The sequence below is a fragment of the Colletes latitarsis genome, chromosome 2 (assembly GCF_051014445.1).
Source record: "Colletes latitarsis isolate SP2378_abdomen chromosome 2, iyColLati1, whole genome shotgun sequence".
NCBI classification, from domain to species: Eukaryota; Metazoa; Arthropoda; class Insecta; order Hymenoptera; family Colletidae; genus Colletes; species Colletes latitarsis.
Window position 1 is genome coordinate 26,402,964 of NC_135135.1, and position 24,521 is coordinate 26,427,484.

At 39.6% G+C, this 24,521-nt stretch overlaps 5 protein-coding genes across 10 annotated transcripts in view; 2 read left to right on the plus strand and 3 right to left on the minus strand.

Annotated features, from left to right (window-relative positions):
* Nucleotides 1-9,528, plus strand: part of Pum (pumilio) — a 176,037-nt gene extending 166,509 nt beyond the window's left edge. For all 3 annotated transcript variants that reach the window (XM_076783181.1, XM_076783182.1, XM_076783183.1), the window contains one exon: nt 16-9,528. In XM_076783181.1, coding sequence (XP_076639296.1) covers nt 16-331 — 316 coding nt within the window. In that variant the 3' untranslated portion in view covers nt 332-9,528. The remainder of the gene's footprint in view (nt 1-15) is intronic.
* Nucleotides 9,529-11,031: 1,503 nt separating this feature from the next.
* On the minus strand, nt 11,032-13,765 carry Fip1 (Factor interacting with poly(A) polymerase 1). 4 transcript variants are annotated; one of them, XM_076775803.1, is made up of 5 exons: nt 13,258-13,494; nt 12,459-13,014; nt 12,106-12,362; nt 11,657-12,000; nt 11,032-11,419 (listed from the first exon to the last, which is right to left on the minus strand). In XM_076775803.1, exons 1-5 carry the CDS (start codon nt 13,435-13,437, stop codon nt 11,299-11,301), a joined length of 1,458 nt encoding a protein of 485 aa, XP_076631918.1. In that variant the 5' UTR covers nt 13,438-13,494; the 3' UTR covers nt 11,032-11,298. The 4 variants fall into 4 exon arrangements, with proteins under 4 accessions (XP_076631918.1, XP_076631908.1, XP_076631899.1 ...); XM_076775784.1 differs by adding an exon at nt 13,685-13,765 and having other exon boundaries at nt 11,034-11,419; nt 12,106-13,014; nt 13,258-13,461; XM_076775793.1 differs by having other exon boundaries at nt 11,033-11,413; nt 12,106-13,014.
* An 845-nt stretch (nt 13,766-14,610) lies between these two features.
* Nucleotides 14,611-15,875, plus strand: Spase25 (Signal peptidase complex subunit Spase25). The gene is made up of 3 exons (XM_076782099.1): nt 14,611-14,859; nt 15,114-15,418; nt 15,496-15,875. The coding sequence occupies exons 1-3, from the start codon at nt 14,830-14,832 to the stop codon at nt 15,737-15,739; spliced, it is 579 nt and encodes a 192-aa protein (XP_076638214.1). The 5' UTR covers nt 14,611-14,829; the 3' UTR covers nt 15,740-15,875.
* A 470-nt stretch (nt 15,876-16,345) lies between these two features.
* Nucleotides 16,346-22,323, minus strand: Smc3 (structural maintenance of chromosomes 3). The gene is made up of 15 exons (XM_076782095.1): nt 22,166-22,323; nt 21,707-21,782; nt 21,451-21,629; nt 21,217-21,375; nt 20,983-21,142; nt 20,637-20,922; nt 20,397-20,571; nt 20,205-20,318; nt 19,883-20,133; nt 19,664-19,807; nt 18,222-19,601; nt 17,225-17,390; nt 17,013-17,151; nt 16,688-16,925; nt 16,346-16,506 (listed from the first exon to the last, which is right to left on the minus strand). The coding sequence occupies exons 1-15, from the start codon at nt 22,178-22,180 to the stop codon at nt 16,380-16,382; spliced, it is 3,609 nt and encodes a 1,202-aa protein (XP_076638210.1). The 5' UTR covers nt 22,181-22,323; the 3' UTR covers nt 16,346-16,379.
* A 945-nt stretch (nt 22,324-23,268) lies between these two features.
* Nucleotides 23,269-24,510, minus strand: Rpii33 (RNA polymerase III subunit RpII33). Its single transcript, XM_076778278.1, has 5 exons — nt 24,329-24,510; nt 24,118-24,262; nt 23,843-24,050; nt 23,573-23,779; nt 23,269-23,505 (listed from the first exon to the last, which is right to left on the minus strand). The coding sequence occupies exons 1-5, from the start codon at nt 24,412-24,414 to the stop codon at nt 23,321-23,323; spliced, it is 831 nt and encodes a 276-aa protein (XP_076634393.1). The 5' UTR covers nt 24,415-24,510; the 3' UTR covers nt 23,269-23,320.
* Nucleotides 24,511-24,521: the final 11 nt, after the last annotated feature.

The following is a 24,521-nucleotide window of genomic DNA, read 5'->3' on the forward strand; positions in this document are numbered from 1 at the left end:
CGTGTTACAAAACAGCGCATTGAACGTAATGATGAAGGATCAGTATGCCAACTACGTGGTACAGAAGATGATCGATGTAGCAGAACCAGCGCAACGCAAAGTATTGATGCACAAGATTCGCCCACACTTGAACAGCTTGCGCAAGTACACCTACGGCAAGCACATCATTGTCAAGTTGGAGAAGTTTTTCATGAAAACAGCATCGGCAATGGGGGTGGCGACGCCTGCTGGTCCTTCAACAAGTGGAGGTGATCTTGGTCCCATCGGGCCACCTGCTTCTGCCGCTGGTCCAGTCTCTACGCCAGCTCAGCAGCCAACGCAGGTTCTATAAACGTACGGTTTCAGAAAGTAACAACCATTCGAGATCTTCGTACGTTCAAAGAACACGTACCCAAGACCTACGTAAATATTTATTGCAACGTGTATCTGTCGCCATTGATTCATAATGGGCGAGAAAAACGAGGATTCGTTTTCGCGCGCCGTGTTCGTCTCGTTGTTCCTTCTTTCGGAAGCTATATAAAAACCGAGAGCGTGAGAAACGCCGCGTATCCGTTTAAAACGAAACCGAAGGGAAGAAGGGAAAACATACCGGGACGATTTTTCTTATTTTTACAAAAACCCACGTAATAAAGCCGACTGAATTTGTACAGAACGTCCGGGGAAAGGACGACGCGGGATCACGGCGCCGGGAAATGAGAAAAGAACAAAAAAATTAATAACTTTCAAGGTCGAGAATGTGTGTCAGGAAAAAATTTATAGAAATAACGTTAGAGGTGCAGTGCATTTTTCTATTAGCGATCCAACGTGCTGCCGAGTAATATTATTCGTAGCGATTCGTATTGAAATGTCTCAAATGTTGCACCGATAACGTTTTTTGAGAACCGAGTTTCTTCGAAACGGCTGAACAAGCTCTCTTCGAGCTCGATCGTAAAAGAAACTGCAGTGCTGAGATGGCTGATTGTCTTATCACCGCTCGTTTAATCGATCAGTTGACGCAATTTCAAAAGACGGCACGAACACGTTCCGACAACTTCTAAGAAACTACTTTTTCCCCCCTCCCTCGGTTTGGGTAAAATCGTTATTTAACAAACACACAAGTTTATTATCCTTTTTAAACTCAGCACACTTTCGTAAGAGCGTAGAGCTCTGTCCTCTGGCAAACACTTAAGCGAAAAAATAGGAAAAATGCAAAAAAGAGGTAAACAGCAAGAGAAAATCGCGCACGCGAGCCGCTCCACGGCCGCCCCGAGATCACAGTTACTCGGTAAACAACAGCAACAGGTTCGAAGAAGAGAAAATTGTGTTTAGACAGCTAGGATAGATCTTAGAGCTGCATGCATTTATATCGAGTTGTAACGAGAGTGCGATGTCCGTAATATACCATGCACGAGACGTCTTGGTCGCGAGTGTACCGTACAGCCTTCGCACGCTAAAAGTAGTATTATCTTTGCGTGCGGTACACGTCCGATCAACGAATCGGTATCGGTTCAGATTTGATAGATGGTTAGGAGCTACAGATATGTTGATTAAAATCTAGCATAGCGTTTGACATGGGAATGAAGCTGAGTATCCCTGACCGGATCGCTGATCTGCCCCCTTGATTGCTTCAGATTGTTCGTGGATAATATTAATAATTAAAGCAAAAAAAAAAAAAAAACGATACCAGGAAAAAAGGAAAGGAAACCAAGTTCGTTATTCTCGTTTCACGTTTAGAAAGAAATTTTCGAAAACGAATCGGTATATAATAACATATACGTGTATTCCTTCTCGAAGAAAGAGTGAAATGGAAAAAAAAAATAATAGAATTTAGCAGAAGCGATATGGAAAGAAAGAAACAAAAGATGGTAAAAGACAGTGAAAAAATAATGAGGAGAGACATCAAGTCGTCAGCACGGTTCTCCTTTGTTCGTTTTACGTTTGTCGCCTTTGAGCGCGGAGCATTTTTTTCTACTCTCTTAAACGTCCTTTTTACATCCCCCTATTCCTCAACCTTGTCCCTCGACCCTTTCCCGCGCACCCTGCCCCCACGCCCCCCCTATCCCAAAGATCCTCGAATTTTGTAAATTGTGATATAAATAAATAACAAATGTGTATAGGAATGACGTGACAACCCTACATGAGGAACCGTAAATTCAATGAATAATTTTATTTTTCACGGGAATTCTCTCCTTTTTAACGGACTTTGTGAATATCGTGTATTATAATAATTACTAATTATATTAAATTTAAATATGATTTACGTTCTAATGCTGCTGACCCTCGATCAATATACGTTACACTTCCCTTTCTCCTATCGTGTTAAAGAAAAGATGGTTTCGACCACCTAACCCCCCCCGTCAATCCCACGCCCTTCTCCCATCACGTACACACACGCTCATACATTATCCAGTTGTAAGATATAGACATTTTTGACAAAGGAGACGCTTTATAGGAAAGAAATCGTTTATATTCGGATTCATTCGATTCCCAAAAGTCCCCTCGCCCATCCAGCTCCTCTTGCCCCCCCCCCCCCTTTTTTCCTCAGTCCTTTTAAAAGTAATCGCAGCCATCGCGTGATCAACGCGGTGATTTTTGAACGTAACTGAGACCCATTGTACATTGTATAAATGATAACGCGTTCTTTAAAAAAAAGAAGAAAAACGTCAGGAAATTAACGTTCCCATTGCGTGTGTATCTATATCTCTTTTCGCGCCACATTTCCCCTCCGCCCCCCCCCCCCCTCATTACACGTTCACACGTTAGAGACATATTGTGTACACACCGAGCATTTTCGATTTGTATATTAACACTGAATCACACATGACGGTGGAAAAGAGCACCTCTCAGCTGTTTTCAATAGCGTCGGACTTGTTTTTTTTCCTTTTGTTTTGTTAATTTTGTTTTTTTTTTTTAATCGAACTCGCGAATAGTGTTCCTTTCTCGATTTCGGTTAGCTTCGTTTTATATTGTTAAACTTCTCGTTCGATAGTTGTATAGTTGTACACGCGTTGAAGCCAATTCATTCGATGATCGATGAGATCTCGCCGCTGTTCCATCGTAATCTCTTTTTCAACGACCCTCTCTCTTTCTCTCTCTTACACACACACCCACACACACGCACTTTCTGCGGATTTCATCGCTATTTTAATCCATTTTGGCAACGTTGTACGGTACGATTTTATTCGTTCAGGACAGTTTCGTTGTTCGGATTTCTTTGTAAATTTCTCCGAGACAGAACGAAAAAGTTTCATCCGTATCGCATCACGAGTCGTAATACGTGTGTATATATAAATTATTCTTCGTCGGGTTTTATTCGACGATTGTACAAAAAGAAAAAAGAAAAGAAAATCAAGAAATCACGCCAAGTTTTTTAAATTCGATGTTCACTCTACCGCCGCCGCCCCCCTAAGCCCCCCCACGCCCAAACGCATTTGTATACACCATCCGAAAAGGTTCGTTGCGTGCTGCATTCTCGTAATCGACGACAGACAATGATAATAATAAGATCGAGTTGTAATCTTAAACCGTGTACAATGTATAATATTTTGTTAAAACTTAGGTGTTAAATATGTAGAATTCTAAAGGGACAGAACGAAAAACGGGAGTAACAAGAATGAGAACAGAAAGTAAAAGTGAGAACCGCAAAAGCAACTCGAGATCCGTCGCGATTTTGTACAAAAAAAAAAAAAAAAATTTAAAGGGGAAATAACCAAAAGTGCAAAATACGGTAAGAAGAGGGAGAACATAGCCGCGTTTCTTTGTAAGATATTGTAAATAACGATTTATTAATGAAATTGACAAATTCTTAGGTGCCCTTTCTCTTTCTTCTTCGCGCGGAGATTACTTACTCTAGTTAGTGACACGACCGGTTCACGAATAGGAAAAAAAAACAGAGGAAAAGAAACAAAAATAGAGAAACCAAAAGCAAAGAAGGGGAAATAAAACGTTGATTGAAAGAAAAAAGAAGGTAGCGCGCGAGACGCCCAGTACTTATCGGATTTTTGAGGCGGTTTTTTTTTTTATTTCTTATTTTTAGTTCGCTCGATGTGCCCGCTCTTCTCTCCCATTCGCGAGAACCTGTTAATTTCGATCGATCGGTACTCGGTGCTCGCGTCGAAACGATAACGAGAGACGAATTTGTTGTTCCCCACCGCCCCCCCAGCCCCCCACGCACGGAATCGATCTTTTCGGAAATACGCTGAGAGGAGGCTGCTCGTTTTGGAGCCGCAGAACACACACGAAATATAGATATATATATATATAAAAGGAAACAAAGAGGAAAAAAAAAAAGGAAAAAGAACAAAATAGGGAAACTGGAAAATACGAAAACAGTAAACATATATGTACGATAACGAAAACGCAAAACTCGATATATACAGACAGAGACATTCCAACCGCCACTCTTTTCACCCCTCGGTCGACAGGATATATAGTTCGCTGTTAACGCGGATTATTACGTAGTTAACGACGCTAATGCGTTCACTGATATTTAATAAGGAATGACGATAGTTCCTTCGTCCGTGTAAATCGCGCGCATCATTTGTAAATTAAAAACGTACGGAAACGAACGTCTCATTTTTTGTAATAGAAGCATCGATAACGATCATCCCCCTGACAACCCCCCCTCAAACCACCTGTCGAAGTAGGAAAACCCGCGAAAGAAAAGAAACCGAAAAGTCACATAGCAGAAGCGAAACTCGAACGCAAAATCTCATGTCTTATCAGCTAAGGTTACTTGATTACTATTATACTTTTTATTATTATAATTATCATTAATATTATTATTCTTATTATTACGATTAATACGATTATTATAATTATTATCGCTATAGTTATTCTTACCAATATTGTTTGATTAACGACCTTCCCTTTATTAATTATTATTGCTATTACTAATGTTTGCTAGATACACACTTCTATATAAATATGAATATAAATATATATGTGTATGTATGTATATACACGTATATACGTATACGTATATATATGCATATGTATACATACACCAAATATATATATATATATATATATACATACATACCCGTACATATATATATAAAGAACACGCGTAAAACACGCCCACGTATATAACGCTTTATAAATACGAATACATATAAATACGAATACACTTTCGTTTTACGACCTCGGCTGTCCCTGTTTCCTTTTCTTTATTTCTTTTTTTTTTTTTTTAAATCAAGAAAAGAAAGAGAACTTCAGTGACGGACGTTTGGCGATCGGTTCGTCGACTAATCGCTCTAATGTGTTATATACACGTGTGTATGTGTGCGTGCGCATGTATGTGCATATGTATGCGTATGTATGTACACGCATATATACATGTACGTATATCTACTTAAGGCTTCTGAACGAGAAACGAAATTCTTTAAACATTTTGATTATAAATAGTGTAAATTTTTTATATAGCGCGAGAATGGAAATATTGGTTGCGCGACTTCTACGAGGTGCACCGTGTATAAAACTAAACAGAGCGGAAACAAATGCGGAATAATAAATACGTAATGCGCGGAATTTACCAAATTAAAAGACCAGATATACCACACGTAATATATATATATGGTATTTCGATTCCTTTACACGCGACGAGAGCAAACGCGTACGAAGTTGTTTTTTTTTTTACTTCTTTTTTTTTTTTACCAGCATTACGGATCGCGCGATCCCTGGATCCGCGTCTACGAAATTCCGTCGTCCGGCCAGCGTATCGTTCTTGCGTGCAATTCTGTTCCACGAGTGTGTTGTACTCTTTGTAAAATATGATGTAAAAGTGCGCGAGACGTTCACAGTATTTCTGTACACACGGTTTCGGTATGGTTCTTAATATATTTTGTAAATTCCCGTGCGAGATCGTACCGGTTTATATAGCCAGCAAGCGGGACAAATTTGTTAACAATGGATCCGAATCGCGGGATTTGTAACGCAAAGGAAAGCAAGCGGAGGGAGAAAAAGAAATGAAAAACAAACTGTATCGAATCTTATTCTTGCCTGCGTTGCGTGTAATGAACGATCAAGGAAAAGGGGAACGATCGACTGGCTCGTTCGTTCCCCTCGAATCGACGCGTGAAAACTTTCAATTTTCAAGAAACGAATGGTGAAAATCCAAAGACACTTCGAGAGCCAGAGACGCAGAAACGTCAGACAAGTAACAAAACGCAAAAGCAACTCCTTTGATTGTTTCGAATTATAAAATTAAATTGTACTTTAACACTAGATTTACGGAAGTCGCCAATTTCACGTCAGATTCCATATTTAAAATTGCAGGACACGTAAATATTATTTCTTAACAACTTAACGTTGAATTTGATCGATGCAATGGCATGAATGCATATTCTAATTAAAAGAAAAGTCGTATTTTAAGGTAATCGTCAACATGAGAACGTCAACGTAAATCTAGTGTTAATAATCGTTAATTAATTGGTACACGGTTGCTTTCATTCGTCCTTTTGCTCGTCTCTGGCGTGAGCGTCGCGTTCCCCAATGGGGCACCGTCCTGTCGTACTTGTACATAACGAATTCGTATTGCAAAACAAAAAATGTTACGTTTATTCTTTCGTCGTCGAAAAATCAACACTCTCGTCGACGCGCGGTGCCCCGAGGAATTCTCGGAAAAAATTATGCGTCCCCCCCCCGAAATGGAAATGAATAAAGTAGCGCTCGACTCGGCGTATACAGAGATATCGTGCAAGCAATACGACAGCGTTTTCCACGCGTTGCGTTACGTATAATCCCTTTCTGCGCTCCCTTTTTAACGTTTGATATTTGTACTTTAGATACCAATCGTCATCTCTCTATCTCTCTTTCGTCCCCCCTTTCTCCTACGAACCCGAGTGCACGCGTCAGCCCTCGCGCGAGGGATGGGGCGGCGTGCTCGCCTAAACATCTGGTAAACGGAAAAAAAAAAAGAAAAGAAAAGAAAACGAAAGGAACAAGAAAGGGTTTCCCGGTTCCCTGTACCCGGGGGAACGCGTACGGAGGATTCGAAAGAGGAAAAAAATTAAGCAACCCTATAAATAATTGATTATACATATATATATACATATAAATATATATATATCTGTATATGTATACCTTAACAAAAAAAAAAAATACTTTGAAACCTATCGGTATATGATATATATGTAATAAGTACTATTTAAATATTGTAACAATTGTATATGATTTTAATACTACATGCTAATTGTATTATATATATATGAAGGATCTGCGACCTCCCACTTGTAGTACACACTCGATCGTACGCACGCAACACGCTCATCTAACCCCCCCGTCACGTACACAGCCCAAATCGCATACGTAAACACAGGTACACAGGTACACAGGTACACCTACAGCCCCACGAGACACATACGATGCAATTGCAAACACACCGCTATCGTACTTGTACGCACGAGTAAACACGTGCATGCACACACACACACACACACGCATACGCTACGTACACACTGATTCAGATAGGACATTTATCTCCCATTCATCATCGTGTTCGCACCCACCGGTTTCAACTGCCATGGCGCTATATATTTATGTGTACGAACAGCAGTATAGTCGAGAACGACGAAGGAAAAGAAATAGAAGGCTCGATTCGTCGACACCCTTCGTTCGGGGCTGCGCGCGCTAACGGACGAAGGGTGGACGAAGACGGACTTAGAGTAACATCCACGGGAATGGTGCGCCCTGATATTAAGACTGATGTACAGTAGCGCGCTATTCTCATATCGCGGAAAATATCATCGTCACCCTGTATCCACCGCGTCATCACACTCGCGCAACCAACACACACACACACACAGACATACGTACACTCACCAAGGACACTGTTACACCTAGCAACCACTACGGATTCGCAGGGCTAATTGAACATATATATATATAAAAAAAAAAATTATATATATATATATATACACATCGTATATATTTGTCAGATATATGTCATATATGTATGCGTACATTCGTTCACCGCGCCACACTGGCTCCTACACAATCGCACGCGTCGTTTTTTTCTTTTTTTTTAATTTTTTTTCTTTTTTTCTTTTTTTCTCTGTTTCTTTTACACGTGTCGTTCGGAAAAGGGAAACAAAATTCTTTAATGCTGCGTCGATTCCTCGCGAGGGGAAGAAATATGTGTCGCGTCGGGTAAATCGTAAGTTGTAATATATATGTAAGAGTGTAATAAGATGTAATGTAAATTATTTGACGTTGCGTTGCTCGATACTGTTTCGGAGGAGAGGCGTTGAAATTTTACGATAAGTGTCAATCGTGTATTTTTTTTCCTTTTTTTCTTCTCTATTTTCGTTTTCAATTTGGAAGCTCTCTTCTCGTTCGCGACCGAACAGAATATTCCTCGTTTGAACGCGAACCGCGCGCGAACGATGTACGAGCCGGTGATGCTTCTGGGACACACGGTAGATATTTGCAGTGGGATATATAAAAAAAAAAAAGAGCAAGAAAAATGTATTCCATATTAGCGGATAAATTTAGATAAGTGGGACGGACAGGCATACGGATTAAAATTAAAAGAATTGCATAACTTGTATATTAGTGTATAGAACGTAGTAGAAACGATGAAATAGCCACGAAGATGAATCATTTTCGACGATGTTTTTTACAAGCAGGCAGAACAGTGCGAGTAGATTAAAGAGACAAACGAATAATAAATAAAAAAAAAAAAAAACAGAAAAAAAGATGTAATACGTCATTGTACCATTTAAGTAAAGTGAAAACTAAACGAAACAAAAAAAAGTGGGAAAAAAAAAAAAGTAACGAGAGAGAGAGCATGTCGAGAGAAACAGTTTATAAAAAATGATGCACTAGCGACGAAAAAAGAGCCACTTATATAAAAATACGAAAAGACCGCCACCTCGAAAGAAAAGGAAAAACAAATTGTAAAAAAAAAAAAAAGAAAATGGTAACGATACTTACCTGTTAACCGCCAACCGGTGACGAAAGAGCGTAGATTTTTTTAAAAGTAATCACACAGACACACACTCACGCCAGTCGCGATGGCAGCCGACGTAATCGAATTTTTTGAAAATGTATCGCGGGAGGAAATTTTTAAATGCTCACACGTAAATGTACGCGCGCGCGAAAATAGCCGAGAGAAACAGCAAAAAAAAAAGAAAAGAAAAAAATGGTACTTGCATATGGTTCTGTACTTCCTCGATTCGTTTTCTTTCTTGTTACGAACACGCCTGCGTTCGCGTTCATATTTATTCTTTCATTTTTTTTTTATTCTCACTTCTATATTGTCCCGTTCGTCGAGTGACACGACGCTTTCTTTTTCGACTCGTGGTGGCAGCGTTTCGATGATTGCCCAGGTCCAAAGAGTTCCGTTCCTCGGCTTCTACGTTTGTACGTTCTGTCGAACCGACACGCGATGCGTTTTTTCCGCCGATTATACATGTATTGTAAAACTATTCCCAGGAACGATAACGCGTCGTTACGGTATTATTATATATACTAATTAGCGTCTTTGTCGATTGTATTTCATATTTTCTAGAACGTTAATAAAAAGGATTTTTGAATCTGAGTATATAATGTGAAAGGAGGATGTCGTGATAACTTATTACAACAAAGCGAGAATTAAAAATAATAAAAAAAACAGAGAAACATCAACGAAAAGAGAATCGATAGAAATCTCCATGTTTCCTGTTCACTCTCAACGATCATCGTGCAAACCTTTTGCTCTTTGGATCCAACGCATTCTCGTTTTTTTTAATTTCCTTTTTTTTTCGTCGTTAGTGTTTCCTCGAGACTTTCGTTAATCGTTTCTGTTTTTCACCTTCTAACTTCCTGCCCTCTTTTTCTTGTGAGTTTCTTCGATAGTGATCAAAGCAACAATTTCAATGTCTTGAAACAATGGTACATAGAAAAATCGAGAAATGACAAACCGTAAAAACGTAATTGCATTTTACAGAACTGGAAAATTAGAGATTTATTACAATTTATCGAGTTACTCGTTAGTCGTTTTAGCGGGTGTTCCTCCGTGGATCATCGTGCGAAGTAAATAAAGTTATAATTAAATAATCGATTAATCGAGTATATACATATATGTACTTCAGTATACTTCGAAATGGTATTTGTTCGTACTGAAAACTTTACATCTAGTAGACGCGGTTATATTACATGTATGCTCTCTGTCGCTTGTGTTTTAACTTCTTTAACTTTTTTTTTTTTTGTACGTAAGGAGATACCTACCTTAGATCTTATTTATTGTCACCCCCCCTACACCGACTCGAGACAACTTACACGTAGGGTGATCTACGTTTTCGCCACCGTCGTAAATAGTCGAACAAACCTTTTGTTCCTTTTTTCATTCAGAAATGTTAAAATAACAAAAAATTAAAAATTGAAACGTAGGTAGCCGTACTGGTAGCTTGTCTCAGCTATTAGCATCTCACTCATTAGTAGGCATACCTAACACATCAGGTACACACGACACCTCTACATACACTCAAAGGAAAACAAACAAAAAATAATAATGAATTAACGGTATTCTAAATGTAACGTGTATATGATGGCTGTACAAATGTAACATTTTTTTCCGTTATGTATGATGATATTAACGAAAAAAAAAAAAAAACGGGAAGATTCGATGCAAAAAACGAGGTATAATTGAATTAAAAAAAAAAAAGAAAAAAAAAAGTAAACGAAAAAGGAATACGTGTGCGTATCGATCGATGCGAGTGGCGGCTGCACGGCTGGCACAAGTGTCGATCAGTTGATTCACCCACGAGTGATTTACCAATAAAATACTATTACTTTTAATTATTATAAAATACCATTTCTGTAATAACATTATGATATAAAACCATACATTGAATGGCAAATATCGGGTGGTTTCGTGTATCCTCCATAACCCGTTTGTGTTTCGTTTCCTCGACCCTTTGCACTCCCATTTTTTCAAGTCCAGACCAAACAGATAAATTTCAAATAAAACACTTTAAAGGATTGCTAGCTACTGGCAACAAAATTGAAATATAATTCGGAGTGCAAAGGGTGGAAGGTGTATCTCAGTGTTCCATAAAATAGTACATACACTCTGGGGATTTAGACGTAACGAAACATTCGAATCATTAATGATAAAGTTTATTGTTATCGTTTATAATTCATTTCTTGGCTAGAAATCGCGTGTCTTGGCGCAGACGAGAACATCGGAAAATATCGAACAACAATCAGCCATAAACACCGAAGCAATCTCGTTGCGTGTACCGTAACGCGCGACAGGTTACATTATTAAAAGAACCCCACGCGCCAATATGGCCGCGGATAGTCTTAAGTGATATTTTCTTTTCAATTTCTTTATTCTCATTCGCTTTCTTCTTTAGAACGTTCCCTCTCGGAGCGTCTGGATTTCTTCTTGCGTCGACTCGGGCTCCTGGACCTAGACTTGTGCCTGCGAGATCGTGATCTCGATCGATGTCTGTGCCTTGAACAAGTTCGAAATATATTATTACTGATAGACGACGCGTCACCGCTTACGACGATAACGGTTAACTCCGAAATAAAGCGACGTGTAAACGAAAAAAAAAAAAAAAATAAACGATTAAATTAATCACCATTAATTATCGTTAATCTAAATATTTCTGATCGATCGAACGTCGAACTCCGGCACGGATACTGTTCAAACACCGCTTTATTTCTGAGCCCGGCGCCGCTCAATTACCGCTCTTTGTGTCGATATTGGGAACGGGACCTATCGCGGTCCCTCTCCTCCTCCCTCGACATCGAGTCTCTCTCTCTGTCCCGTTCTCTGACCATGGAATCCTTTTCTCTCTCTCGATCTCGATCTCTGTCTTTGTCTCGTTCTCTGTCTCTTCCCATCGAGTCTAACTCTCTGTCGCGATCTCTTTCCCTGTCTCGGTCTCTCTCGCGGTCTCTAGAGTCTCTGGGCGGTAGCAGCGGGGGTATATTCGTAGGTGGTACCATGGTTGGTATCGTTTTGGGACCAGTATCCTTGTCATCTTCTCCTTCGGTCATTGGAATAGCTAAATTCGTCGGTTGCCACGTCTATAATGAAATGCAAATGACCAATTACTATCAATAGATGATTCAACTGTGGCCCCTATGAAAGGAATCGAGATAATTAGACAAATAGGATTGTGTTACATGTACCGGATCATTGCCCCACTGATTATCCTGCGTGGGCTCGTAGCTCTGATAGTACGGGTCTGTTTCTGGCATGTAAAACGGGGCTGGCTCGCCAGGGTACCCGGGCGGGGGCATGTCGAACGCGGGGGGCATTCCTGCACCCGGTGGTGGCACGCTCATATCAGGGAAACCTGGCTTTCTAGAATACTCCCTTCTGTCCGCAGTCATCACTTGTATCACGTTTCCTTTCGGCGGTGATTTATCAAGATTCCTTCTAGAAGCTAAACCAGAACTACCAATTACATCTATCGTTCCCGCCATTTTTCTTCCTGGAGGCGGTCCTGCCCTCTTAGGTCCCATTATACCGGAATATTTACTGTTATCGTTCGTAATTGCCACTTGAGGTACGCGCATACTGCCTGCATTACCACCACCTCCTCCAGCATTCAATATCAGACCAACGCCGGATTCGCTCCTCATTCTCTTCTGCCTTTCGCAATACGCCCTCCACGTCTCCTCGTTAAAACCATAATTAAAGTAATCGGTGATGTCTGCGCCAGGCTGCCTCCATGGCTTATCTTCCAACTGATCTAAATTGAATTCATGAGCAGGCATACCATTGATAACCCCTATAGTCTCAAACTCGTCTATACTAAATTTCCCTGGTTGCTTGTTCAATTTATCCGGTACCCCCGACGCGTTCGTCAGCAATCCCCCCCTTTTGATGTTGAGACTGCCGTACGCGGGGGTAGATTTAATGTCACCGATGACGACGTGCACGTCGTCGTCGGAGTCCGTGTCACTGGCCGCTTCACCATCTTCCTGACTGGACGATTCCCTAACTCCGTGCTTGTTTATCTCTGTATTACTCTCGTTTTGAGTATTGTTAATCGACGAGGACTCTTCTTCCGGCGGTTCGGTCTCCTCGGCTGCCTGTAAAAGTAAGAACAATACGTATACTTGCTTTCGAGTCGTTTACGTACGATGTAGGTTATGTCCGCCAAGATTGGCGTGTGTTTGTTACGACGTAACGTATGCATTTTTACTCCAAAATACAGAGTCTATGAACAGTTTATGGGAAGATCGAGTTCTTGCATGTCGCCATTGTGTTTGGTTTATCGTATTGGAATCAAATCCGGTAAGAGTAACCGGGCGTACAGGTTAGAAATAGTGTACCTCCGCTGTTGTGTCGGGAATGCTTTCCGCTTTTTGATCGTCCGAAGTTTGTGATTTTTCTTGAACCGTAGCGGGGGCTGAATCATTCTCCTGATTTTCCGGTTCAACGGACGTCGGCGTATACTCTTTTCCATCGGTCGAGTCCCCGTACAACCACTGATCTTCGTTTTCATCCGCCATTCTTTCTTTTCTCTAACTTGACAACTAAAGACCATAGTATGATCACCGTACGCCATCAGTCACGCGTTGAAAACAACCCCCAAAGAGATGCATATGTAGGGAGCATAAAGTAACTCCCTAGTTATTACCGCAGATGGCGCAGACGTCGAGATGGAGGCCGGGGTGCTCTAGGGGATTTGGCTCTAGGCACTCCCTGGTCCTCGCGAAATAGTCAGTCGTCTTCAAGCCAGTCTACGTACATGTATACTCCATGTTAGTAATTCTGACTGAGCAGAAAGGAAATATATGTGTCTAATCTTAAATACATTCGGTGTAACGTAGTCCTTCAAATCATTAGCCTAATAACGCACTTAACAATACGTATTAAATCATTTTTAACTTCGATATACTTTTATCATTGGACACGCTCTTTTATTTATAGATACAAATATTTATATTACATGTTTATTATTAACATGAACGCATTAACATATATTCAGACTAGCGTGAGCGTTCTTATTATTTATATGCGTCTTTTCCTCCCCATGATTCAATTCTTTAAGATAAATGATTCCTCTGTTAAGTAAAAGTAAGGACACAAAGTTAAAAGTAAAGTTTTAATTCGCGGAATATCTTGGATGTGACGTGATAATTTTGAGAGTTCGCGTTACTTTAAAAGGCTCGTAAGGAGGTGGAAATGTAAGGAAAGTAAATAAGTCTGAGTTTGTTTCATTCGCAGTAACTTTATTTCGTAACTATGTTATGAGCTGCCTCGTGAGAGTCGAGAGAGCTGCCCCAAGTTTGTCATGGAATAGTTCGTTATCTCCAACGCTAGATGGCGTTTATTTTTCGACCTCAAACCCCCTGGTGCTAAAACGCCCAAGTTTGTCGTGGAATAGTTCGTATCGTCCACGCTAGATGGATTTCTCGACAAACTTGGGCGTTTTAGCACCAGGGGGCTTGAGGTCGGTAAATACGCGCCATCTAGCGTTGAAGGTAACGAGCTATTCGACGACAAACTTGGACGTTTTAGCACCAGAGGGTTCGAGGTCGGTAAATAAGCGCCATCTATCGTCTACTTCGGGTAGCTTCTGAGAACCGAGAAAGAGAGCATGTGTCAGTTTGCCTTTGTCAACCTTACGAAACTCTACGGGCTCACGTACGCGTCATCTGACATAGTGTGAGTAGTGCACCCGATGCTGAATCTAACATCTCTGCTCCCTGGTGCTCGCGAGACAGCCAGTCGTCAAGCCAGCCTGAAAGATAGGGGAATAAGGAATCCTAACCACAAAGCTACGTGTGTAGCTATTTCCTAGGCCCCGTATCCCCATACGTAGGTTACAGCCTACAAAACTATATAGTGAATTACTGTAGATACACGCTACATTGCTTCGTCGAGAGGTTGTGTTCAAGATGGGTGCCGACAAAAACAGTGAGACTCTTGTAAGTTTAATAATCGTATTATTCATAAACTAATATATACTAAAATATAAGTGCTCGTATATCTCCGATTTTGATACGTGCGATCCATTCTTATGTTTTCTCCGTGGTCGACGCGTTAGGTTATGTATGGTTCATCCAATATTGAAATGATCGTTAGCTAAAATTTGTATACGTGTTAACATATACATTACGACCAGACGCTGAACCCTTGATAAATGTTTAATATTTTCAACTAACGGTATATATAATTTTAGGTTGTGCAAATCAATAAGTGGGACGGTTCGGCCGTGAAGAATGCATTGGACGACGCGGTTAAGGATGTACTTACGAAAAAGTACAACTACATAGAGAACTTTGCGTTACTCGATGGAAGGTTAATTCTCAGTGGGATAGCTGTAACAGTAGCCATTATTGCCCTGCTCTGCGACCAGCAGTATCCTTTCCCAGCATCTAAACCTGTTTTGGTCGCCTGTGCCTCGACATACTTTCTCTTAATGGGAATTTTAACATTGTATACAACATACAAGGAAAAGAGTATATTCATTGTGGCGATACACAGGTAAATTTTGGTATGTTTAATATCTTTAGCGATCGTAAAGCTGTAACTCTTAATCCTACGTATAATTTAATTAACAGAGACCAAGCGGGTTTCAATCCTGACCTTATTTGGGAAGCGAGCTCCTATTTGAAAAAACATGACGATAAATACAACCTAGTATTGTCTGTCAGGAACACAGCTACGGGAAATGTGAATGAAACCAGCGTCACAAAGTCTGTAGGAAACTTCATCGATGTCAATGGCGTCGTTATCCCAGATTTAGTAGAGAATGTCGTAACGAACATGCACGATAGCTTAACCAGCCAACGCAAAGAGAAGTAACAAGGGAAATACCATACTTATTTAATTAAATGCAACTCTCATTCTTTTTTAACTCGTAAAAGAACAATCTTTTCACGTTTCACGTATTTATCGGTGTAAATACGGTCTGGAAATAAAGTCCGCTGACTTGAAATGAGATATGTATTGTAATTCGTGTCTGAATATAATAGAAAAACAAATATAAATTTTTACATAGCCATTAGTAGAACAAGATTTTCATTGTTCGCTTACGTCTCTAATCGTTTACTTAGTTACGTTATATATTATCTGTGAATTTTTCTTAACGATATAAAATTGCTGAAATTAAACGCACATATTCGGTAAAATGTCGCTCGGATGTACATCTCTATAAATGAAAAAAGATATGCAAAGTCGGAGCGACATGCGTTAAAATCACATTAAATAATGTAACCGTGTAGTACGAAACATAAAAAATTATTGTTCATTGTTCCCTAAACAGGTGCATTAACGTACATTTTCCTACACAATCGAAGTCATGATTTAATCTGATAAAAACAAATTCGTAAAATAGTTTTTATATAAAGGATGGACCGAGGTAATTTTCGCGACATAAGCCAGGGCCAAGGAAAATAACAGTTTCCAGATTAACAATGATTTTATAAATAGCTTGTATCCTACATTAACCATGCGTTGTGTCATCTTCCACAAAGTCGGCTGCCTCTTCCCGCGTCACGCACACAACGTGAGAAACTTTGTTTCTAAATTTGACACCGTAAAATTTGTTCGCATGTTGTAACAATTCCGGCCTGCAAGGAAATTGATTCTAGATAATAAAACAGGGGAACTACGTATGCTAATTATGGATACGGAATTGTTTAAAGTATATATTTTATTTCTCTCGTTCAAGATACATAATGTAGCATATATCGATCGAACAAGCATGTTTACTTAATGAACGTTTCTACTATCAAATATTTATAAACTTACCTGAACGTCGTCGTGATAAACTGGGCGTCGGAGCTGAGTTCGTGGATCATATCCGCCACAGCTTTCCTGTGTTGCGCGTCTAAAGCTTGGTCGATCTCATCGAACAAGTAAAATGGCGCTGGATCGCACTTTTGAATTGCAAATATTAACGCTAACGCTACCAACGATTTCTGACCACCGGACAACTGATTCATTTCTCTCATTTCAGCTCTGTGACCGGTAAAAGACACTCGTATGCCTGGAAGAGAGAAAAGAGTTTCGACGATTTCTTTATCTTTCTATTTAAAAGCCAGTTACTTTGCAACCTTGCCACGTTTTCGCTTACCGACTCCAATAAATCTGTCAGAATCCGCCGATTCTGGTGTCGTGTCATCTCCTTCGTCGCCATCCGCTGTCTTCATAACTAACTGTGCGTGACCCGATGGCACAAGTTTCTTGAACACTTCGCTAAAATATTTGCTTACCTGAAAACGGAATGTTCACAGATAAAAATTGGACGATCGAATAACGAAGACACGAATCTATTACGTTACACACTTGTTTGAAGGTAAATTGAATCGCTTCGCATTTACGTTGCTCGAGCACCGACATCAGTTCTTTAATCTTTTCGTCGCCTCTGTCCAATTCCTCTTTTCTTTTCACCAGCTTCTCCTTTTGATCGCTAAACGACATGAACTGGTCCAACGCTTTTTTATTTACATGACTAAAACGAAATTCAAAGTATTAGTCGCGAATTCCTTTAAATTTATACAGGATATTCGGCCACCCCTGGGAAAAATTTTAATGGGAGACTCTAGAGGTCAAAATAAGACGAAAATCAAGAATACCAATTTCTTGATGGAGGCTTCGTTAAAAAGTTATTAATGTTTAAAGTTCCGCCCTTACTGAATTTTTTTCTCGAAAATGCGCAGGATTTCGAGGGTATGTCTATTCACCAAAAATGATTGTAATTGACCCCCACAGCTAACAATATTTTTTTCAGAACGATTTGAAATATTTTAATTTCGTCGAAAAATTTCACACCTTCTCGAATTTTTTTCTAGAAAATGGGTAGGATTTCGAGGGTATGTCTATTCACCAAAAATGATTGTAAATGGCCCCCACAGCTAACAATATTTTTTCCAAAACGATTTGAAATTTTTTTTTTTTGTCAGTCGCCTAATTAGATTTTTGGTAAGGAATTTTTTTCTTGAAAGTGGGTAGGATTTCGAGGGTATGTGTAATGACCAAAAATTATTATAATTGACCCCTGCAACCGAAAATAATTTTTTTTATACCAATTTCAAAAATTTTTTTCCGTCGAAAAATTTCACACCTCGAATTTTTTTCTAGAAAGTGGGTAGGATTTCGAGGGTATGTGTAATGATCAAAAATGATTGTAATTGACCCCCGAAATCAAAAATAATTTTTCCAGAACGATTTGAAATTTTTTAATTTAATTGTTAATAACTTTTTAACGAAGCCTATTTCTCTAGAATCTCCCATTAAAATTTTTCCCAGAAGTGGTCGAACACCCTCTATAATGCACATTTACCTGTATTTCTTCAAATGATTGTTTGCTTTTTCCATTTCTTTGAACAACTGTTTGGTGGACATCGCGCTGAATTTAGAGTACACCTCGTGACTAGGTAGCGCGCCAAGTTCAGTTATCTTTTGCGTACACTCTACTATTTTCTGTTGCAGGATATTCAATTTGCTGGCCAGTTTTTCTAAATCTTTAGCATCGGCTTCTATCTTTTCCTGCGCTTCCTTCTCCTTCACTTTCCATTTCTCACCCTCCGCGGACTCCACCTTTTGCTTCTTTATAGCATTGCTGACTCTCTCGTTCTGAGCTTTGAAGTCTGCGTTCACTTTCACCAATCTCTTCTCGATATCCGCCAATTGCGCGTTCGACGATTCCAATTGACGTTGCCGATCTTCCACCGATATTTCTTGCAAAGCTTGAACCAGTTCGTCTTTCCTCCTCACTAAATTGTTGGTCAGTAAGTTTTCTAATTTGTTCTTTTCCGCCTCTAGTCGCATACGTTTAGCGAACGCCTCTTTATTATCTTTCGTCAGACGTCTTATATCGTCGTTCAATGTGTCCACCTGGCGTTGATCGGCAACGGATAATTGCGCCATGAGTTCTTGGTGCAATTCACTTTCCAAGCCCTCCTTCGTCGCGCGCATCGCGTCTAAACTCGACGTGCACTGTGCGAGGCTTCTCTCTTTAGGCGTGCGGTACCTTCCTATCGCGCTCAGTTCTTCCTTCATGAGTCGTATCTCCGCCTTCATCTTATCATACACGTCCTTAGCTTTGCTGTTCTTAGTTTCAGTCCGTTGCATTTCGCTAACGTAGGAACTGATGTTCTGGTCCGCCTTTCTGATCTCATCCTTAAGGGTCGCGAGCTGAGACTCGAGAGACGAGATTTGCGCCATCAGTTCCGACCTGGTTTTCTGTATATCCAAACGCGACCTTTGCGTGTTGAAGTATCCACCGGTCAACGATCCTTTCGACGACACTTGGTCACCTTCTAGAGTCACGCAATCCAAACCGGTAGTGCGGGCCAAATTTGTCGCGGTTTCCAGGTTACGGCAGATCAACGTTTTCCCAAAAATATACCTCAGAGCTTTGTCGTACTTCTCGTCGTAATCCAATTTCGAGATCATAGGCATAGCGTCGCTAGTGTTCGGATAGTCTATATCCTTCACGTAAAGTTTATTCAAAGGCATAAACGTCACCTCGCCGGGAAGTCGTTGGTTGTTCATCTCTTTCATGATTTTTGTACCGAATTTGTCGGTGTCCACGATGTGATGGAACAACCGGTTTCCAGCGGTTACCTCTACGGCCATGTAAAAGTTCTTCTCGCAGCTGAAGTTCTCGATCACGGGGCCGTAATAGCTTTTCACCTCGTGGGCCATGTCTTTGCGCGTTCTAGAAAAAGAAGCATGCTTCAGTAAATACGGACTCTTTGCGTGCAGTCGCGTAACACTTGCCGAAACGTGTCCAGTACTTTTCGCACGCTGTCTCGTCCGTTCAGGATAGGCTTTCCAGCCATGGATCGTAAACTTTGGTCTGCTTTCGCCAGATCTTCTTTGAGCCCTGATAAATTAAGTTGTAACACGCTTTCTTGACGGTACCTGTAACATTAGAAATTTAATTTACGCCGTGTTAGGTGTTCACAAGCATAAAGGCAACGGTATTAATATACATACTGCTCTTTTCTGGTGGCTTGACACTGATCCTTCGCTTTCGTTAATTCATAATATTGCTTATTATGTTCATCTATCGACGATCGTTGCTGTTCCATTTCCCGCGTGTGCTCTTCGATTTTCCTCTCTAAAATAACTTGTTTCTCCGCGTCTTTCTTCAAGTCGTCGCTAATTTTCCTTTGGTGTTCCTCTTTATCTTTAATTTGCTTGGTAAGTTGCTTAAGCTCGTTTTGTATCCATTTGTCCCTAGCATCCTAACAAAGGAATTATTCAAGCACCTTTTCTGTACTATTAATCTTTGATTCAACAAAGTTACGTTCGATACCTTGCTAGTAAATTGACTGCCGCGACCCTGCTTGGCGTACAACTCTTTTCGTTTCTGTTCTTTCAATTGCAACTCGCGCGTACATTCCTCTTCCACGCGTTTCATTTCCTCGTACTAAAATAAATTCACATTTTAAATCAAATTTTATTATTTAAATGTACGAAACGCAATAACGAATTACGTATAACATACTTCTGGCTTGAGCACTTCTAATTCGGCTTCTCTCGCTGCAATGTTTACTTTTAATTTTTCTAACTCCTGTTGAGCTCGTTTTTTACTGTCGTTATCCCCTTTCACTTCTTCCAACAGATCATTGATAGTTAAATTCAATTTGGTTTTCTCTTTAAGCAGTTGCTGTTGCTCGGCGCTAACAAACAAAATTCTCCGCTTATCACGCAAATCCTTATTTGCATTAATCTTTACGGATATTACCTAAGCGTATCGCGTTCCTCTTTTGCGGTCTGCACTTCCTTCTTTGCCTCTTTAAGACGTTTCATCGCAGCTCTTACCATTTCCTGTGCAGTTTTCGCTTCCGCGCCTAATCGCGCCTGTTCCGCGCCGCTATTGGCCCTAGATTTTTCGACCTCTTCCAACTTTCTTTTATTCTCTTTAAGCTCACGCTCGTGGATTGTATATTCCAAACAGCGACGTTGTTTGTCCCAACATTGATACTCTTTGAGCTCCTCCTTTTCCTCCTCTAAAGTCTTCAAACGTTCCTCTGCAATTCGAGTACAAAGTGTCTTCTAAACGGTTATCAACAACTTAAATCGGGATTTACCTATTGTTCGCAGAAAGTCCTGAATTTTCTCCAATTTTCCCTCCGTTTCTTTTAAAATAAATTTTGACTCTTCTCTTCGGTCGTCGTATACTCTGGTACCAGCTACTTCTCTCAATAATTTAAGTCTCTGTGAATCTGGTGCAGTTGCCATTTGGTTTATCTACAGAATATGTTTCTCATTTTTAAAAATCACGTATTTACTATCGAAGAATCGCACGGAATCCCGAAAAATACCTTTCCTTGCTTCACTATATAGTACGGATTCGACCTAGAAAATCCTGCTGATTCCAATAAATTCATTACATCGTTTCTAGTTACTATCCTCTTATTAAGAAAATATTGGTCCTTTTTTGAGCCGATCACTCTCCTCAGATACACTTCTTCTTTATCGATCTACAGAAATATTTGATCAGATTTATAATACGAAATTAAAAACTAAGTAATTAAAAGACAATAAGCATTGAATACCGGTAATCTTCCATCCGAATTATCAAATATGATTTCTACATGAGCGGAAATAACTCTTGGTCCGGTACCCTCGTGCAACAAAGCCTGTCTCTGTTCTGGTCTTAGATGAGAAAATTCATCGCTTAAGACAAACTGAATTGCATAAAAGAAATTGCTCTTGCCAGAACCATTTCTCCCGACTGGAAATAAGCTCATCATATACATAATTCTCATTTAAATACATTTTCATTAATTGTAATTAAATATTTAGACATACCTACTACATTGTGCCTTGGATCAAAGGGTTCTACTACTGTCTGCTCACGATATGACTTGAACCCTTGTATGATCACCTAATTGTAGAAAAATTATACAGAATATTATTATTCATATGCAAGTGTCCCATTAAGACTAAAGATATCATTTTTCTAAAGTTTAACTGTTGTTGCATATTTCTAATCTCAGGTAAATTCATGTATTATAGAATCATTTTGCATAGGTTTAGATTCGACCATTCGATAGTACGTTTCGTTTGATATTAGTATCGGATGTATGATCGTAAACGTAGGAAGAAATTGCTGACAACGTATCGAAAGCAATCTCTGTAAATGTTCAAAGCGAATAACAATAACAATATTCGTTTCGTAAACGCAGCGTCTGTTGAAAAGGAAGTAGCGTGGAGGCGCGCAAAAGGCGACAGGAGCTCGAAAGGAGACCTGTTGTTATTTAACGATACCTGCTTGATGTACATAGTGCGATTAGAAATCACACGAATGTTACTCGTGTCACACTATAAGGGCACTCAATCAGAAAAGTAACTTCTCTGTCACTGAATGAAACAAAACCATTCAATCGACTTGTTGGCAAAGCGACATTTGTAAGGTGATCCGCTAAACAACACATAAATGTCTCTAGATTTGGGCGGGAGTCTTGTTACCATAGCCATTACACAAGAAGGAAAGTACTATTTTTTGATTATCAAAGTTTCAATGTTAGTTTATGTACAAGAATCAATGAATAAGTAAAAATAGCAAACGATCGAACAAAATATTCCATTATGAATTATTTTCTTTCGAAGTAGGGTAGGGAGTTGCGAGAAACAGGGTCCGTTTGAATTTCGCTCTTAATTAGAATGCAGTTACATGACTCTGCTCTCGACGGTGAGTAATCGAGTTTCAATTAATTCCCGTTGTGGCGCTACGTGCACTAAACCTACATTCACGTGATAGCGTAACACCCTCGATTGAATTAGTTTATCTGTTTATTTCTGTTAAATAAAACTAAAAGGAGACAAAATAGAAATGGAGGTAGGTTAGGGAGGATCAAAAGGGGTAGGCGGAAGTTCATCTCATTTCTCCATAGAGCACACAGACCCATATCTGCATATGTGTCTATAGCAGCGAGTCGAGCGCGATTCGGTCAACTTCGGCACTTCTCGTATCGCGAACGAAAGCCGAGCGGGAATGTTTAACGAACGTTTAGTTCCGAGCATCACCTTGCACGAGAAAGACGTGTAAAGAATAGTTTTCACTAAATTTTACTATTAACAAAGAAAACGTATTAATAATAGTCGTACGAATTATTATGCACTCAATCCTGCTTTAACAGAATGTATTTGGAAGGAACGGAAGGTGAATATGAAAAAGCAATAGTGAATTATTTCAGAGAAAATATAGGGACGAAAAATATGGTGACTTTCCTCTCGCGCGGGAAAAATTTGCGTCACCTGTATTTTATTAATACGAAAATATCGTTTTAAACCAAAATATTCGTGCGTTCAATTTTTGAAATCCATCTAGCATGAACGAAATTTAAGGATAAAATAATAATAACCAACAATTTTATTTCAAGAATAAGGATTTTATTTCTAAATTGCTAATAAATATGTCGATTAATGATGAATGCTCAGTGCGTCGCTTTGAACTTCGTGGCTTAACTGTGTTTGCAAGTTGGATAATTTATTTTTCAATGCTGCTATGCCCATCATTACAATATTTTCAGGCTTCAAAGCTCCACTGCTTTCGACATTGAAATAGTATTTATTTGGTTTAGCTTCCCAGTTGAACGGAGCTTCATCTAAAACATTTTATAAATTATTAATTCAGTAGATATCAATTAATTACCAAAGCATTATGATACTTACACTGATCCTCTTCTAATTCGCTGTATTCTGACTTTGGCCATTCGTCAGGCTTTGGGAACAAAGTATGTCTCATGGAATTGTCTGGATCGTATTCAAAGCTTACACCAGCAGTTGGGTTCCATTTTGCATGTTCCTTTCCAAAGCCTTTCTTGGCATATGCTCTCAGCTTCAATTCTTGTCCCTTACGCAATTTTACTATCAATATCTCTGTAAAATCAATCGATATTGTAACCTAATGATGATAAACATACGACTTTGAAAATTATTAACCATCTGTTTCTCCATATTCGCTGGCATCATCCTCCCTGTGTCTGGATGTAACAGGAAGTACTCTTGGGTCACTGGATTTAAAGTCTGCAGTGGTCACGTGTCTCGTTTGATCCTCTGTACATTTTACATCCAGTGTAAACTCTACGCTACATTCTGGACAGAAATCCATGCATTGGCAATCCCTCGTATATTGTATCCTATCAACAACCTAAATTTATTTCATTTTTACGAAAACCATGTTTTAAATATTAGACGTTCAATTTTGAAATACTTACGTCGTCACTGATCAGTGGTATCATACCGATTCTGTGCGCCAAAAATTCGTCACTTAAGACCGTGGAATTTGCTTCTAATTGGATCCAATCGATAGCCATAGTAGGCGTCTCTGCGATGAAGACGCGTCTCATGCTGTTTGCTACACTGTACGCGTTGGAAACATTTAATAATGCGATACGAAAGAGGATTGACCGCGGCATAACCTCTCACCTTAACTCGGTGTCTTCAACTTGAAATTTCACATTTTCCTCGGTCAGATCGGAAATATGAACCGATGGTTGATTAGCGTACGGCATTTTATCAAAATTTTTATATTAAAGAAATGTAAAAATCGTATTTTACACGTGATACGCTGTCAAACAATACGTCAAATTCCTTCTCCTGTGTTTGAAGAGCAGCGCCA